The following is a 14,456-nucleotide window of genomic DNA, read 5'->3' as shown; positions in this document are numbered from 1 at the left end:
CTGATGTCCATAAAATGTAAAGTTTCGTGTTCATAAAGTACAGAAGTCATTCGTTGGGCAATGCATTCATTTTTATAACAAGTTACCTGAGGATGCTTTAAGATTACCCTTTCCAGCTCTTAAGAATTACTTAAAAAAGTCATTGATGTTGAAGGCTTATTACAGAGTCGAAGACTACTTGACAGACAAACATGCATGGTCCAAACCAGAAACTGTAATAACGACAAGTAGCAATTAAAAGCATTGTATTATGTGTAGAGTTAAAGGTGACTCAGCTCAGGTAAGAAAGCACATCAAATTGTATGAAAGCATCTCATAACAATCAGTCAGATTCATATAATATGTATTCTCATTTCTTTTATTGGTTTTATTTTCTTTTCCTTTTGTAAGAATTTGATATGTTTTATGAAAGAGCTACGTATTTGTATAAAGTTATGTACTCACTGAGTATAATTGCATGAATTCTATAGTAATTTAAATTGTATTTTTCTTAATTACTCGTAATGCATGTTAATTATAAGATGTACCTAATAATGTTTTGAAAAGATGTGTCCCGCCGAGTTTGTTGCCGGTCCCATATTGGGATACCCTCCTCCAATTGAGAGGGGATTTAAATCTTCTCGGGGCAGAGGTGTACGGTTGGAGCCGGTAAAGGTTTATTTGACGTTCATAAGCGCATTGTAATATGCCTACTTGAATAAACTATTTTTTATCTTTTATCTTATCTTTATGTCGGATATCATCCCTGGAGAGAGTGCAAAGGGGATGGAATTGAAAAGTTAATGAATTGTCTAATAATTGAAGTAAGCAATGCGCGAATTGAATGATTGCTATTAGCATTATCCAGGCGCTATACCTACTTTAGCTGCTGTCACTAATTCCACGCAGACGAAGTCGCGGGCAAAAGCTAGTAATAAGATAAGATAACCATTTATTTCATTTCAATCTTAGTTGGTAAATACATAGTGGTCGAGTCCTCCTATTAGGTATAAGTAACAGTGTCAGGAGACCTCGCTCTTCCAGATTAGATTAAAAAAAAATCTATCCTAAGAGAACTTAATGAAATTGTCATTATAAATTCTATAATGAATTAACAAATTGGTAAAATGTACAAAGTTTGCAAATTTCACATTTGATTTTGATTATGTTTATTAATTGTTACATTGTTAGCTATACTTATTCTTAAAATTATTTGTGTATCTATTTTAGGCAGCATGTATATGAGTGATGAGAGATACTAAAAATAATAAACTTAACTGTAGAAGTATTTCGGATTTCATTATGAATCATCACAAAACGCCGTTATGACGCAATGTCAGAAGCATACCTACTTGTACTTAAACAATATCTAGATTATAGTTAGCTTAAGGGTCTCAATTATCACAGCTCCTTAATATTTAAAGCTATAATGCTATAAATAAATATTTGTATTTATTACATACTAAATGTCAACGAAGCGAGACCTCAATTACGTTACCCAGCAGCTGTAAATCTCTAAATCGGGTTTATTATGATCACAAATTACACTACTTCCTCTTCGTTTTGCACTTTTCTGCTCCGCGGCTTTGTTTAACGGCGTCCATTCGAGCGTAAAATTATAATAATCCAATCCACTGACAAAGCTTTTGCACTTAAATATCTCGATTTAAACTTTTTTTACTGTACTGATGATAATGAAACTGTTTCATTAAGCTCGCTATGTTTGGCCAAATTAATATAAAGGCGTGCCTAATTATTTGCATGATTAGAATTACGTAGCAGCCTTAGCTTTAATTTAGACCAGCGGTCGGCAACCTTTTAGCAGCCAAGGCCCACTCAGTAGTTAACAAAGTCGTAAGCTTGGGCCGCACTTTATTAATATTTGTGAATTTATCAAACATTATCGTTTGTCAATATTACATACAAGGCTCGCGGCCGCCAGTGACGGATTTACAGTGTTGGCCGCCCTAGGCCCCAGACCCTGTAGTAACTAGGGTAAACCCTCCAGTGAATGAACACCCCCCAGTGAATGAACAAAATCACGTTTTTTGTCTAAAATAAGAAATATAGCAATTTTTACCACTTGTCGTATTTTTTTTCTTATTAACAACTCTATTTCCTATGCAATTTCAACCCCTGCTAAATTTATTTTCGACCAGTTTGAACGTGACTGGCGTTTGAAGTTTACGTATTTCTGGTTTTGAAGTTTTGTATACAAAAATTATATCCCAGATAAGAACAGTGTACGTTTGGACCAACATATGAAGTGCTTATTTAATGTTTACCTGTACAAAGTTTGGTTATTTGGTTAGATTAAGAGTTAAACCTTCTATAAATGTACACTTTGTCGGCGTATTATGTGATTAAGTCTTTATTTTTTATAGTTCCAATACTGGCTTATCAAATGTTCTGAAACCAGTAAATGAACGGTGTGTTCATTTACTGGTGTCGTCTAGATTTAATTTTTTTTCTAAATTTATGTGTAGACGAATTGGTATTGAGCTTGTTTTTTGTAATCCTGCATAGAAAACGATTCTGATTCTTTCAGCCAGTATTGGAACAAACAAAATTTCTATAGTCCATTTACTGGATTTTTCATGCCTATGAATGAACAATACAACATTTGGGGTGTTCATTTATTAGATTTCTACTAATTCTATGTATGAACAATGTAACCACGAACAATGTAATGACAAGTTTATCATTATTTGCTGATCCTAACTTTTGTTCATCAGAATATGCTCGTTGTTTTATGTTTTAAAGATTGATTCTCTTTTTCTTATTAATATGTAATAGGTTCTGGTGAATAACCATCATTTTATTACATTCTAATCTATTTGAAATCAATATGGAGGGGATAAAAATATATTAACGCTTTCGCTATACCTACTAAAATAGAGTTGGAAAGTTTTTTGTGTTAAAAATGTTTTTTTTAAAGCTGATTAAAAAGATCTAAATGATGTTCATTCACTGGGTTTTGTGATGTTCATTCACTAGTTTTTATGTTCATTCATTAGGTTTTTGGGTAGTTTTTGATAAATTCTGCTATAACTCAAAAACTATGAAAGTAATAAAAAATCGCAGAAATTACTTTCTTATTTATTAAATGAGGATTCATTAAAGTGCAGATAATTATTGAAATTATTAATGAATGCTGAGAGATGATTTTTCAAACTTGGATAATTCCTTAAGTGTTCATTCACTGGAGGTCTTACCCTACTAGCCGGCCCTTTTCTCAGCTCCCATATAGTATATACCTGCTTAGTCGCCTTGCGAGCTAATAATATAATTTTCATTTATAATCCTCACACTTTGCAGTAGAGGTAACAAAATAGGCAACCTTTAGCTTTTTATTCATTTGTTTTTTTTTTGTTTCAGATTGGGCAGAGGCGCAGCGTACGCATGTTCCGAAGGCGAAGGCAACGCTCCCAAGTCGTGCTGCGGTCGTCCCCCTCTCCGGCTATGCGTGCTCTTCCTCGGCGTCGTCGGCGCGTGCTTGGTCGCCGCCGGTGCTGTACTCGGCGCCCTGAGGCCGCATCCTAAAGCACCGCTCACATTACTACTACTAATGATAGGTGAGATATTGTTACACTAGGACAAACTACACTATAAAGATTCTAGTAGTGCTGTCATCCTCTCCGGCTATTCGTGATGTTCCTCGGCGTCGTCGGCGCGTGCTTGGTCGCCGCCGGCGCTGTACTCGGCGCGTTGAGGCCGCATCCTAAAGCACCGCTCACATTACTACTACTAATGATAGGTGAGATATAGTTACACTAGGACAAACTACACTATAAAGAGACTCTAATAGTGCTGTCCTCCTCTCCGGCTTGCGTGATGTTCCTCGGCGTCGTCGGAGCGTGCTTGGTCGCCGCCGGCGCTGTACTCGGCGCGTTGAGGCCGCATCCTAAAGCACCGCTCACATTACTACTACTAATGATAGGTGAGATATAGTTACACTAGGACAAACTACGCTATAAAGAGACTAGTAGGGATGTCCCTCTCTCCGGCTATGCGTGATGTTCCTCGGCGTCGTCGGAGCGTGCTTGGTCGCCGCCGGCGCGGTCCTCGGCACCCTGTGGCCGCATCCGCTCACATTACTACTACTAATGATAGGTGAGAAGCTACAATTTTAATAAGGAAACAATAGTGCCGTGCCTTTCCGACTGAGCGTGTTGTTTATCGTCGTCGTGGTACTCGGCACGCTGACTCCACATCCTAACGTCCTGGCCACGACATTGCGCGACTTCGTGGCCAGGCCGTACCCTAATCCTAATTTCTGCTTAAATCGCCACCCGCGACGGACAGCGTGCCGTGACGTCACAGGAGGCTGACATGCTCTGGTGATGTAGCCTGGTCAAGCAGACCAGACGGCTGCCACGTATCATACAAACAGTATTAGACTGCAGTTGCACCAAAATCATAAACAGCTCATATTTTCATTAGGTAATATTTTCTATATTACCTATTGACAATAGACGTCGCGGCGGGTGGACGTCGTATACTTACTCGTATTGTTTGAATGAATGCCGATCGCCGTCGTGCGTTGCGTATTTGCGCGGTGTGGCCAATGAATCGTTAAATTCGTGTAATAAAAGCAAGAGCTAGAGGTGTTGTTACACATTCATGTTGTGTCATCATTAATGTCAAAATCTATGAAAATATGTCGTTTATAGTACCACTCACTTTATTATATTCAAGTCGGTGCAAAGTTAGTTTAGATTAGATGGTCTCTACTCGAATTACCTCGCCTAGCAAATTGGACATAAATAATTCCGTCAGTTTCAATTAACCAGCGAATAGAGCCTCATCATGTGAGTGACAGTAAAATGCTTACAGAGAATATAGTAGAAGAGAGTAGTAGGTATAAATTCCAAGACAGTATTACACATTTACTCAATTTGATCTGATACAAGGAAACCGATACCGACCGAAAACTTTACTGTGGCGAAATGAAATTGCCCATTAGAATAAAGCCCTTTATACTCAGTCTTTGATCATTTAACAGTTCGCAACTCGTTTCACGCTTAACTAAGCTGAACTAGACTTTTTTTATTTTATCGGCGATTAAAACCCAGTTATCCGGTCCGATGGGCGGTGAATAAAATGAAAGTAGGTGACAAACCGGGTGACGGTACAATTTTACGTACTTTAGAGACGCGTCCCGTGTTCTAATATTCATAAATTCGCCCAAATGGCTTTACAGCTACGTAACAAATGGCTGTAATTAACCGTGAAACAATCTGGAAGCTCATCGGGTATTCGCCATGCATATGACAATAACAGGTCTGGCCGAAATCTCATTACATCATTCACAAAGTCGCGTCCGCCCTTCAGCGGGCGAAGTTTTCAATTAAACTTCAAATGAGTTTTGGAGCGGAATTAATTGGATTTTCATTAGCGTTAGGGACAAATGATGTTGTTGTTACAGGCAAGCGATCTATTGTTGCGTCGACGGGGCAATTTGTACGTGTCAGTCAGTTGCGAACTCCACGCATCCATCCGGCGCGACGCGCCGATTACGCCGCGGATATTATACGTACACCCACCCACGTTTACCTAACCTCAAAAGTGCCTTTAACACTTGTCTTAAGATACACAATGCTGAAACAACGCGCCCACCGTACGACTAGGGATCATGGAGAGACATATTGCTCGTGAGCATGAGCAAAAGCAATTAAGAACAGTTGCTAAAGTTACGACAGTTGTTATTCTGTGTCAAATTACTTTGTAATTATTGCGATACGGAAATTTTATCACGTACGTGAGGGAAGCATTTTCTTTTATTTTTTAACTCGTACCTATAACTTACGCTTACCACTTTAGAAAGTCTAAGTGCAATGCTCTTTTTCTGTTTAGGTACTTCTTTTACATATTTATGACCATTCTAAACTGCCTGACATTTCTCTTTTTATTTTTTCAAAATCACTAAGTTTTACCTGTTTTTTTATGAACACCGGCAAAATAGGAGAGCATTCCAAGTTCCATCCATGAGATCGATTGTCCATCTACTCTCAATGTACAATTAAATTCAAATTATTTAAATTATTTTGTTAAATGTCTGTTGGTACTGATCGGGTAGCCTAGAGGTTATGGCGTTAGCCGAGTAAGCTGAACCCGCCGATTCCAATCGGGCCTCAGCCATTTTTTCTTTACTATATGACATTTGTTTCAATGTGTCTAACATAATATTATTTGTATACATTCCAGGTATAGGAGTCGTGCTAGTAACGGCAGCAGGGCTAGCATGGCGGCTGGGCGCGCGTGACGCGCCGTGTGCGCTGCTAGGGCTGCGCCGCACCTCGTGCAGAAGGCTCGTGCCCAGGTTACCGCCGAGCTACGCTCGACCGCACCACCCGTATGCGGCCATGCTGTATCCAGAGTTCCACTATAGGCCACCCCCGCCGACGTATCAGGCGTCTATGCAAGAGTATAGACTCAGGTACATTTTCACATTTTTGGAATTATTTATTTTAGCTAATCACCAGCCTGAGGCAAACCTTACGCAAACCGCATCTAGATAGATTTTACCGGCGTTTGTATTGCATATAATATGGAAACACTTTCCATGAACATTACTGTTGGTGCACTTGTAACTAAATACATTGGAAAGCCCTTGACAATAGTGAATCTAAAGATGTCTAATATCGCAACACCTCGCCTTTCTCAAAAAATATCTATTTGCTCCTTTATTTAGACCCCCATGCTGTAATAGCGTCCCTTTTTGGCCGCTCAGTTACTTATTTCATTATATTCACGTCTTCGTTGCAATAGACATAAAAGGACTTACATTTAAGTTAACCACTAAAATAAAAAGTCCACACCTAGGGTTGCCAGATCGAAAGGCGCTATCGGGAAACAATATGATTTTTTCGGGATTTTGGGACTTAAGTCGGGAAAAAAAAAATTAGAGATGCCACGATTGCCACGATGCCATGATTCGGCAACTATTCGGTATTCGGCCTATTCGTACTCTTTGCCCAATAGTAGACAACATTCGGCCGAATACCGAATATCTGTTGCATCTACCTAAAAAGAAAAATTCCAAAAAAATAACCAAAAACTAGGTATATTTCATATTTAAAATGTATTCTTGGAAAGTAGTTAAATACGAAGGCACGTTTTTGAGCATTTATTGATTACAAAATATTTTATTTTTATCATGGGTCTGATTTGATTGACTCTAATATACATTCATTAATTCTGTTCAACATTAAAATATATCTTAACAAACGTAGTGCTTTGATGGCGAACAGTTAGCATAATAATTGTGACTCAAAATGTTCGCATGTCATGCCGAATATTCGGTATTCGGCCGAGAGAGGGCCGAATATTCGGTATTCGGCCAAATTCACTATTCGGGACATCTCTAAAAAAAATACATTCAAATTAAAGTAATTGTATTAAAAACAACGATATTTTACATTATTGGCACTACGTCAGCTCGCTCGCTCGACGACAGTTCGGAACATGAAATTAATTTTTTTCGGGACAGTTTACACTTTGTCGGGAATCGGGAACACCTGCTAAAAATCGGGAGAATCCCGCCAAATCCCGACCATCTGGCAACCCTATCCACACCCCGCTGTTGCTAAGGTCGAGCTAAGTCAGTAGAATTGTGAAGCAACTACCTCACAGCGGGGAGTCTTGCCTCTTGCTGCAGACAGAGCTCATACATAAATGTTTAGTTATTTTTTCTGTGGTGTTTATTAAAACATTTCTGGGGCGTTCATACCCGAAAAACAAGGAACACTGCTATTTTTTCATTGTATAAATATTTATACGGTCTTTCCACTGACGATGCATGCGGTAAAGACGCCAGAGTAATAACCACCTTCAGTATCCTGAAAGTGTACAAAAGTAGTCCAATCAGGAATGGTTTCCAAATGCTTTGCTACGTAAAATGTATGTAAAAAACATTATTACTATTATGAGTTTCAATATGGTCTTAAAAGCACTATTATTCTTTTTAACCGACTTCAATTTCATAGAAGGAGGAGGTTCTGTATTCGGTTGTGGCTATTTTTTTTTTTTTTTTCTATGTACGTTCACCGATTACTCCGACATCCGTAGTCCGATTTGAGTAATTCTTTTTTTATTTGAAAGGAGCTACCCCCGAGTTGGTCCCATTTTAATTTGGTTCTGTTCTGATGATGGGATCCATGAGGAATTGAGGGAACTCCTCAATTTTTAAAGGCACATGCATGGTGTTTTGGGCGTTTTCTTAAGCAACTCGAGCATTTTCTCCCGAAAACCACCAATTTGATGAAGTAGACCTGATGATGATGATTATTTAGATGATAATGATGATGATTTCTTTAAATGTAAGTATGTTCAGCGATTACTCCGGCACCTGTGATCCGATTTGAGTAATTCTTTTTTTGTTTGGAAGAAGTTACCTCTAAGGTGTTTCCGTATTATTTTTGGTTCTGGTCTGATGATGGAATCCATGAGGAATTGAGGGAACTCCTCAATTTTTAAAGGCACGTGTTAAGTGATTTCGGGGTTTTCTAAGGTAACTCGAGCATTTGCTTCCGAATACCACCAATTTGATGTACTGCAACTGTAGCCTTACCACGAGTTTGACATTGACATATTCGCTAACGTCTTATGCATCTTTTTTCTAATCGCTCCCCCATTGCTGAGGATCGTGACTCCACTTGCGCTTTATAAATTGCCTCCAACTGTTTCGGTCTGTGGCTTGATGGAGGGCGGTGGTAACAGGTAGCTCCAGCTGTTCGGAGATCTTATGCATCTAAAGGTAACTTTTTATGCATCTCGCTCACACTAAGGTTAGTACGAGCGAGATGCATAGGAAGTAAGTTACACACATGCTAGCGAATATATCAATATCAAACTCGTGGTAAGCTGGTAAGGCTACTGATCGGGGGTTAGGGTTAGGAGTTAAGGGGTCAGGGATTAAGGGGTCGGGGAATGGCGGTTGAAGGGTTGCTGGTTCAGGATCGAGGGGTTCCTGGATCAGGGGTTGATGTGCTGTGAGGTTGAGTGATCGGGGGGCTGAGGGATTGGGTCAGTGGCGGGGCGGGCGGATGAATTTCGTTGACAGGAATTATAATTTCCCAGACGGACTCGAGAAAATTCCTGATTACATATTTACTAAAGTAATAGGTACACGAATTTAGTGTTAAACATGATATTTCTTTTTTATTCATGCGTCGCGCTCTTAACAATGCGTTAAAACTAAAAATGGTAAAATAAAAACTTTTTACAAAAAAAAATAAACCGACTTCAAAAAGGATGAAATAAAATATTATCCTTTTTGATGTCTATGCGTTACCAACTGATATGTTTGAAGTCGGTGCCAAGCCAAGTAGTAACAATACCAGTTAAAAATAATCAGCTTTATGGCTATAAATCCTATTAGAACTGTACTAATAACTATTATAAATGTGTAAAGAATTCTGTCTGCCTCTTTGTCGCCTTTTCATGGCTAAACAACTGAACCGCTTTAGGTGAAATTTGTCAAGAAGGTAAATTCCTTGAATTGTTTTATATTTTGAAATGTAGTCCTCTGGATAAGGGAAATAACTCAGTCCCAATCCCACACTTGCGTGATATAGACTGTTCGAGCATTAGTAAGAAATGCTCTTTAAAAAATACGACGGCAAAAAAATGCATTTATATTTACACTAATGTGCCGACAAACATGGTACGGACTGCGCCAAGAAGTTTTGATCGTGTGTTCTGAGGTGTGTTCTTAGGTCCAGTCGACGTCAATGATATGTTTACACTTTTGCACCTTACTCCTTTGTAATAAGGCGAAAAGTGTAAACGTATTTTTAACGTCGACTGTACCTACAGAAAGTACGTTCATTGTCGTCGTGTAAGGCAATCCAACGTAGGTAAATCCTTATCGAATCGCACCAAAGTCATGGTATGCTTCAAAATTTGGCTTGGCACCGACTTCAAACATATCAGTTGGTAACGCATAGACATCAAAAAGGATAATATTTTATTTCATCCTTTTTGAAGTCGGTTTATTTTTTTTTGTAAAAAGTTTTTATTTTACTTGTGTTCATATTACTAGTAAGATTTTTAGCAATGCTTATACTTTACTACCAATAAATCTGGCTCGTTAAACCCTGCATATCAAGCTCTCTCGTGACACCTGTGGGATTTTTGACATGTTTTATTTGTCATTAACATAATGTGACAATAGTTATTTGTACAACAAGAGATCAATGTTTGATATTTCTTCGAGTGCTTATTTTGAGTCCCGTGCAAGCGAAAGATTCTATAATTAGCGAAGAGAAGCGAAAGATCTAATTTTGAATCTTGAGCGTAGTAAGGGACTCAAAAGCGCACGAGATGTAAATAACTTTGATCTCATGTAGTGAGAACATATTAGACAACCTGGAAAATGAAATTCTTCTTTGTCACTTACCTATTCACTCATGGTTCCTTAAGATATACTAACGATTTAGTTTAATTACCGTAATCAAACACACAAACAAAACGTAATAAATGTCAGTAAAATAATATGGAAGTAACGAACATCAACTGACACTTCAATCGCCAATTTTTTTTTTTTTTTAAACTTTACGGTCCGAATTGCGGATAGGTGCTATTTGTCAACTATAGTAGAGATTCTTAAAACTAGAATTATTTATTTTGCGTGATAATCTGTGTATTTTTTAAGTGCATTATTTTAATTGTATAATAAAATACATAAAATATAGTGTTATTATCAAATCTTAAACTTTATTTAGATTAATTAATAAGAATTCATACTCGTGCGTGTTTTGGAACGATGCGTTCTGACGTTTTTCGGGGGTCTATTATAAACCGTCGATGTCCCGTTGAAAGTCATTTGAACTTTTTTGTCTCTTTGTTTTTGCTAACGATGTGAAAGGGACAGAGATAATAGAATCCAAGTATTTCGAACTTGTATTAGACCCCGCATGTTGAAATGACTTTTTCACCTCAGCAGCTCGAACAAGGGTACTTTGCTACTTAAAAACAGTGAGCAAAATGCGATTTTGCTCACTGAGTCATTTTGTCTCACTCAGTGAGCAAAATCGCATTTTGCTCACTGATTGTGTCTCACTCAGTGAGCAAAATGCGATTTTGCTCACTGAGTGAGACAAAATGACATTCAAGTGACCTTTATAGTCATTTCAACATGCGGGGTCTAATACAAGTTCGATATACTTGGGTTCTATTATCTCTGTCCCTCTAGGTATGTTCTCACTGCTTAGGGTGAAAAATTTTGTGTACTACACGAGATCAAAGTTATTTACATCTCGTGCGCTTTTGAATCCCTTACTACGCTCAAGATTCTAAATTAGATTCACTCGCTACGCTCGTGAATCTATTATAGAATCTTTCGCTTGCACGGGACTCAAAATAAGCACTCGAAGAAATATCAAACTTTGATCTCTTGTTGTACAAATAACTATTGAATATAAAGGTCACTTGAATGTCATTTTGTCTCACTCAGTGAGCAAAATGCGATTTTGCTCACTGTTTTCGAGTAGCAAAGTACCCTTGTTCGAGCTGCTGAGGTGAAAACGTTTATTTATTATTGATTGATTGTTTCAGGTTACTTCTCCTGGACAGAAGTGCGCCCGCGGTGTCGCCGCCCCCCACGTACAGATCAAATTCAGCTACTCTAGTCAGGTAACTACACAGCTATGTACTATGCATAATCAATTCATAACCAATATCTTTGTTATTTGCTATCTATTTGGCCCGGAATAACACGCCCCGCCCTAACACGTCGATATTGCCAATACTACTTACACATCATACGTTCAGTTGTTTTCTGATACGACCATCAGGTATCCATTGGGCATCCATAATTAAGGTTATAATGGATGTATATATGTCGGAAACGCGACGCAAGCAAAGCATTACTGCATTTATAATGCATGTAAGATTTGGTATGGTTAATCATTTAGTTTAGTAGAGAAGTAAACTTTTCAATTCTAATTTCCGATTAGGCCGAGTCTGATGATGATCACGGACGACTTTCGTTGCATTTCTTGTGCACTATTCAGCGTGAGCGGTCTTCTTTGTCGTATCAAAACAAAATCAAAACTGTATGATATTGTTTTGTCAGAATTGGCCTTAAACTCACTGCACTGTACTACGCCGTAGCTCGAAGCAAGCAAAACTCGTATGTAGTAAAATTGTTCAAATTGCAAACGCAGCATGACATGTCATTCGCCCTTTAGCCATATACCTCGTATTCACAGTAAAACTCTCAGACAAACAGTTATCAAAATATTATGGAGTTCTAGAGCCTCTAGACGCTCACCTATTTCATGCATTAACTAACTAGGTTTTTTCCCTTGCAGAGGGTCCACTGGTGCCGCGTGGTGCGGCTCCGAGTACAGCGGGCCGCCCTCGTACCGCGCGCCCCGCGCCGACCCCCCCGTCACCACTGACGTCCTTCCTCTCTCCCCGCACGACCTCAAGTACGCCGAAGACGCGCTAGAACTGCCCAAAACCGAGCAAGAAAAAGACCGCGACGAACATCTGGTCACGATAGTACACACGGACGCGCAGCCGGTCATCGTCACTGTGTCGGGATCGACGGCTCTCAACGACACGCACATGTCGCACATGCAACCGCCGACCGAAATCGATATATTGGCACATTTATAACGAACCACATTGTTAGTGCGTGTCGCGTGTGCTCCGATGTGAAAAAAGTGGACATAAAGCGTAAAGTGATTGTTGTACCTCCGTGTACATTTTCTGTTTTGTAATTTTAAGCAAATCAGAGTCTAGGCTACGTTTGAAAGCTTTGTTTAGTTTGAAATGGTTTTGTATTTTGAAATAACAATTATTTATTTCATTTGAATACATTTTGCGTTTGAAACGTAGTGGGGCCGACTATATTTAGAGTGAAAACGTTGCCAGACTTATTTTGTGTCTGTTATCTTATTAAAGTTGAAGGAAATTTAACAATAAACCATGGAAACAGTATGATAAGCTAACCGACATAATAGGCGTGATGGATAACATTAAACAAACAGTCCCCTCCACCGATAAGTCTGCAAGTTTGCATTCTACCTATGTATAATGATTTCACGTACCTTTATGTAGATAAGTTTTGTGTAAATATTTTAAAAGTACGACGAATGTCTGTTTAGTTTAATTAAGGTAAATTTATTACCTCAAGGATCATTTTTCAATCTCAAGTCTAGGAACTACATCATATATTGCCTGCCTGGAGATTGAAAAATCAACCTTAAACCATGTGCCGTGTAAATAAAATGATAGATACAAATAATTAGAGCTAATTGTTCAAACAAAGATCAATTAATTATTTAAACCAAATCCTTTGCTGTAATGTACAAGATTGAATACAGTGTTATTTTATAAACGTGCCAATGGTTTTCCTACGTTTATTGTAAATATGTATTAACAAATAATTTATAATCCAGATCTCGACTAACTTAGCCAAACGAGTAACATATTGTTTTTCAATGTGATTTACGAAATCTTATCTTTTTCTTCCCTTCTTCTTTTTTCTTATTTTTTATCCCTTCCCGGTTGCATGCTAAAATCTAGTCCTTGCTGTAATAAGACCTATTTCTTAATACTGTTTTCTTTAATTAAGTCATTTGGGACGAAACTACTCCTTTAGTAAGAGTCCACATAATTATGTTCACTCCTTCGATTTAAATAATAATATCATTTCAACAACATGATATTCTGATCAGTTGAATATGCCCCAATGCTCTCATATCAAATGATGTTCCGTACACAAGGACGTGATATAGGTAGGTAATCTATCTACTATAAATATGTAGTTTTTTTTTCATAACTTGTAAAAACCTTATATATTTTGCTTCATTTGTTATCGTTATCTTTATTGTATTACCTACGTACTTTCTCTACTTGATCGACGAAAGCAATATGTTACTTTATTGGTTGCGTCAATGAGTTCGTATTAAAATATGTATCATCCCAAACATTATGTAATATTTTTATTTCATTTGGTTTTTGAACGCCTTTATTTCTTTAAATCTAAAAAAAGACTCGAAATTGCTACTATATACCAGTAAAGATTTATTTTAAGTAGGTATTGACCTGTACCATTAATTTTATTATTTAATCAATCACTGTACCTACTGTTACTGTTAAAAAATGTAACGTAATAAATAAATAATTATTGTATCGTTAGGATGTTGTACATAAAGTTATTTGTATTATAAGAAATAAATAAAGATCTTTAGTGAATGAAACGGTATTTTAATTAATCGTTGGAAATGTAAATTACATTTTTAATCAGATTCTACTCGGAATTCCTTTATGAGATAATTCAGTCTCGTGCATAAAAGGCTATTTGTTTTTTCCGGCATACGTAGTTAAAATGTAAACAAAAACTGTGGTTGTTACTAAAGGGTGAATTCTGTACAAATTTGTTCCGTTCTAAATGTAAATCGAAGCGAGCTCCGGAACAATGGTCCTGTGTAATTATATTGTAAAGCAATTTTGTCACGAGC

The 14,456-nt window shown here is 37.8% G+C and overlaps 1 protein-coding gene across 1 annotated transcript in view; it reads left to right on the top strand.

The window, feature by feature from the left end:
- LOC134791404 (uncharacterized) overlaps positions 1–13,465 on the top strand; it is a 136,435-nt gene extending 122,970 nt beyond the window's left edge. Inside the window, exons 2-5 of the mRNA XM_063762423.1 lie at positions 3,358–3,554; positions 6,187–6,418; positions 11,539–11,616; positions 12,297–13,465. Of these exons, the coding sequence (XP_063618493.1) occupies positions 3,358–3,554; positions 6,187–6,418; positions 11,539–11,616; positions 12,297–12,606 (817 nt within the window). The 3' untranslated portion in view covers positions 12,607–13,465. The remainder of the gene's footprint in view (positions 1–3,357; positions 3,555–6,186; positions 6,419–11,538; positions 11,617–12,296) is intronic.
- Positions 13,466–14,456: the final 991 nt, after the last annotated feature.

The sequence above is a fragment of the Cydia splendana genome, chromosome 6 (assembly GCF_910591565.1).
Source record: "Cydia splendana chromosome 6, ilCydSple1.2, whole genome shotgun sequence".
NCBI lineage: Eukaryota > Metazoa > Arthropoda > Insecta > Lepidoptera > Tortricidae > Cydia > Cydia splendana.
This window is presented reverse-complemented; position numbering and strand designations above follow the sequence as displayed.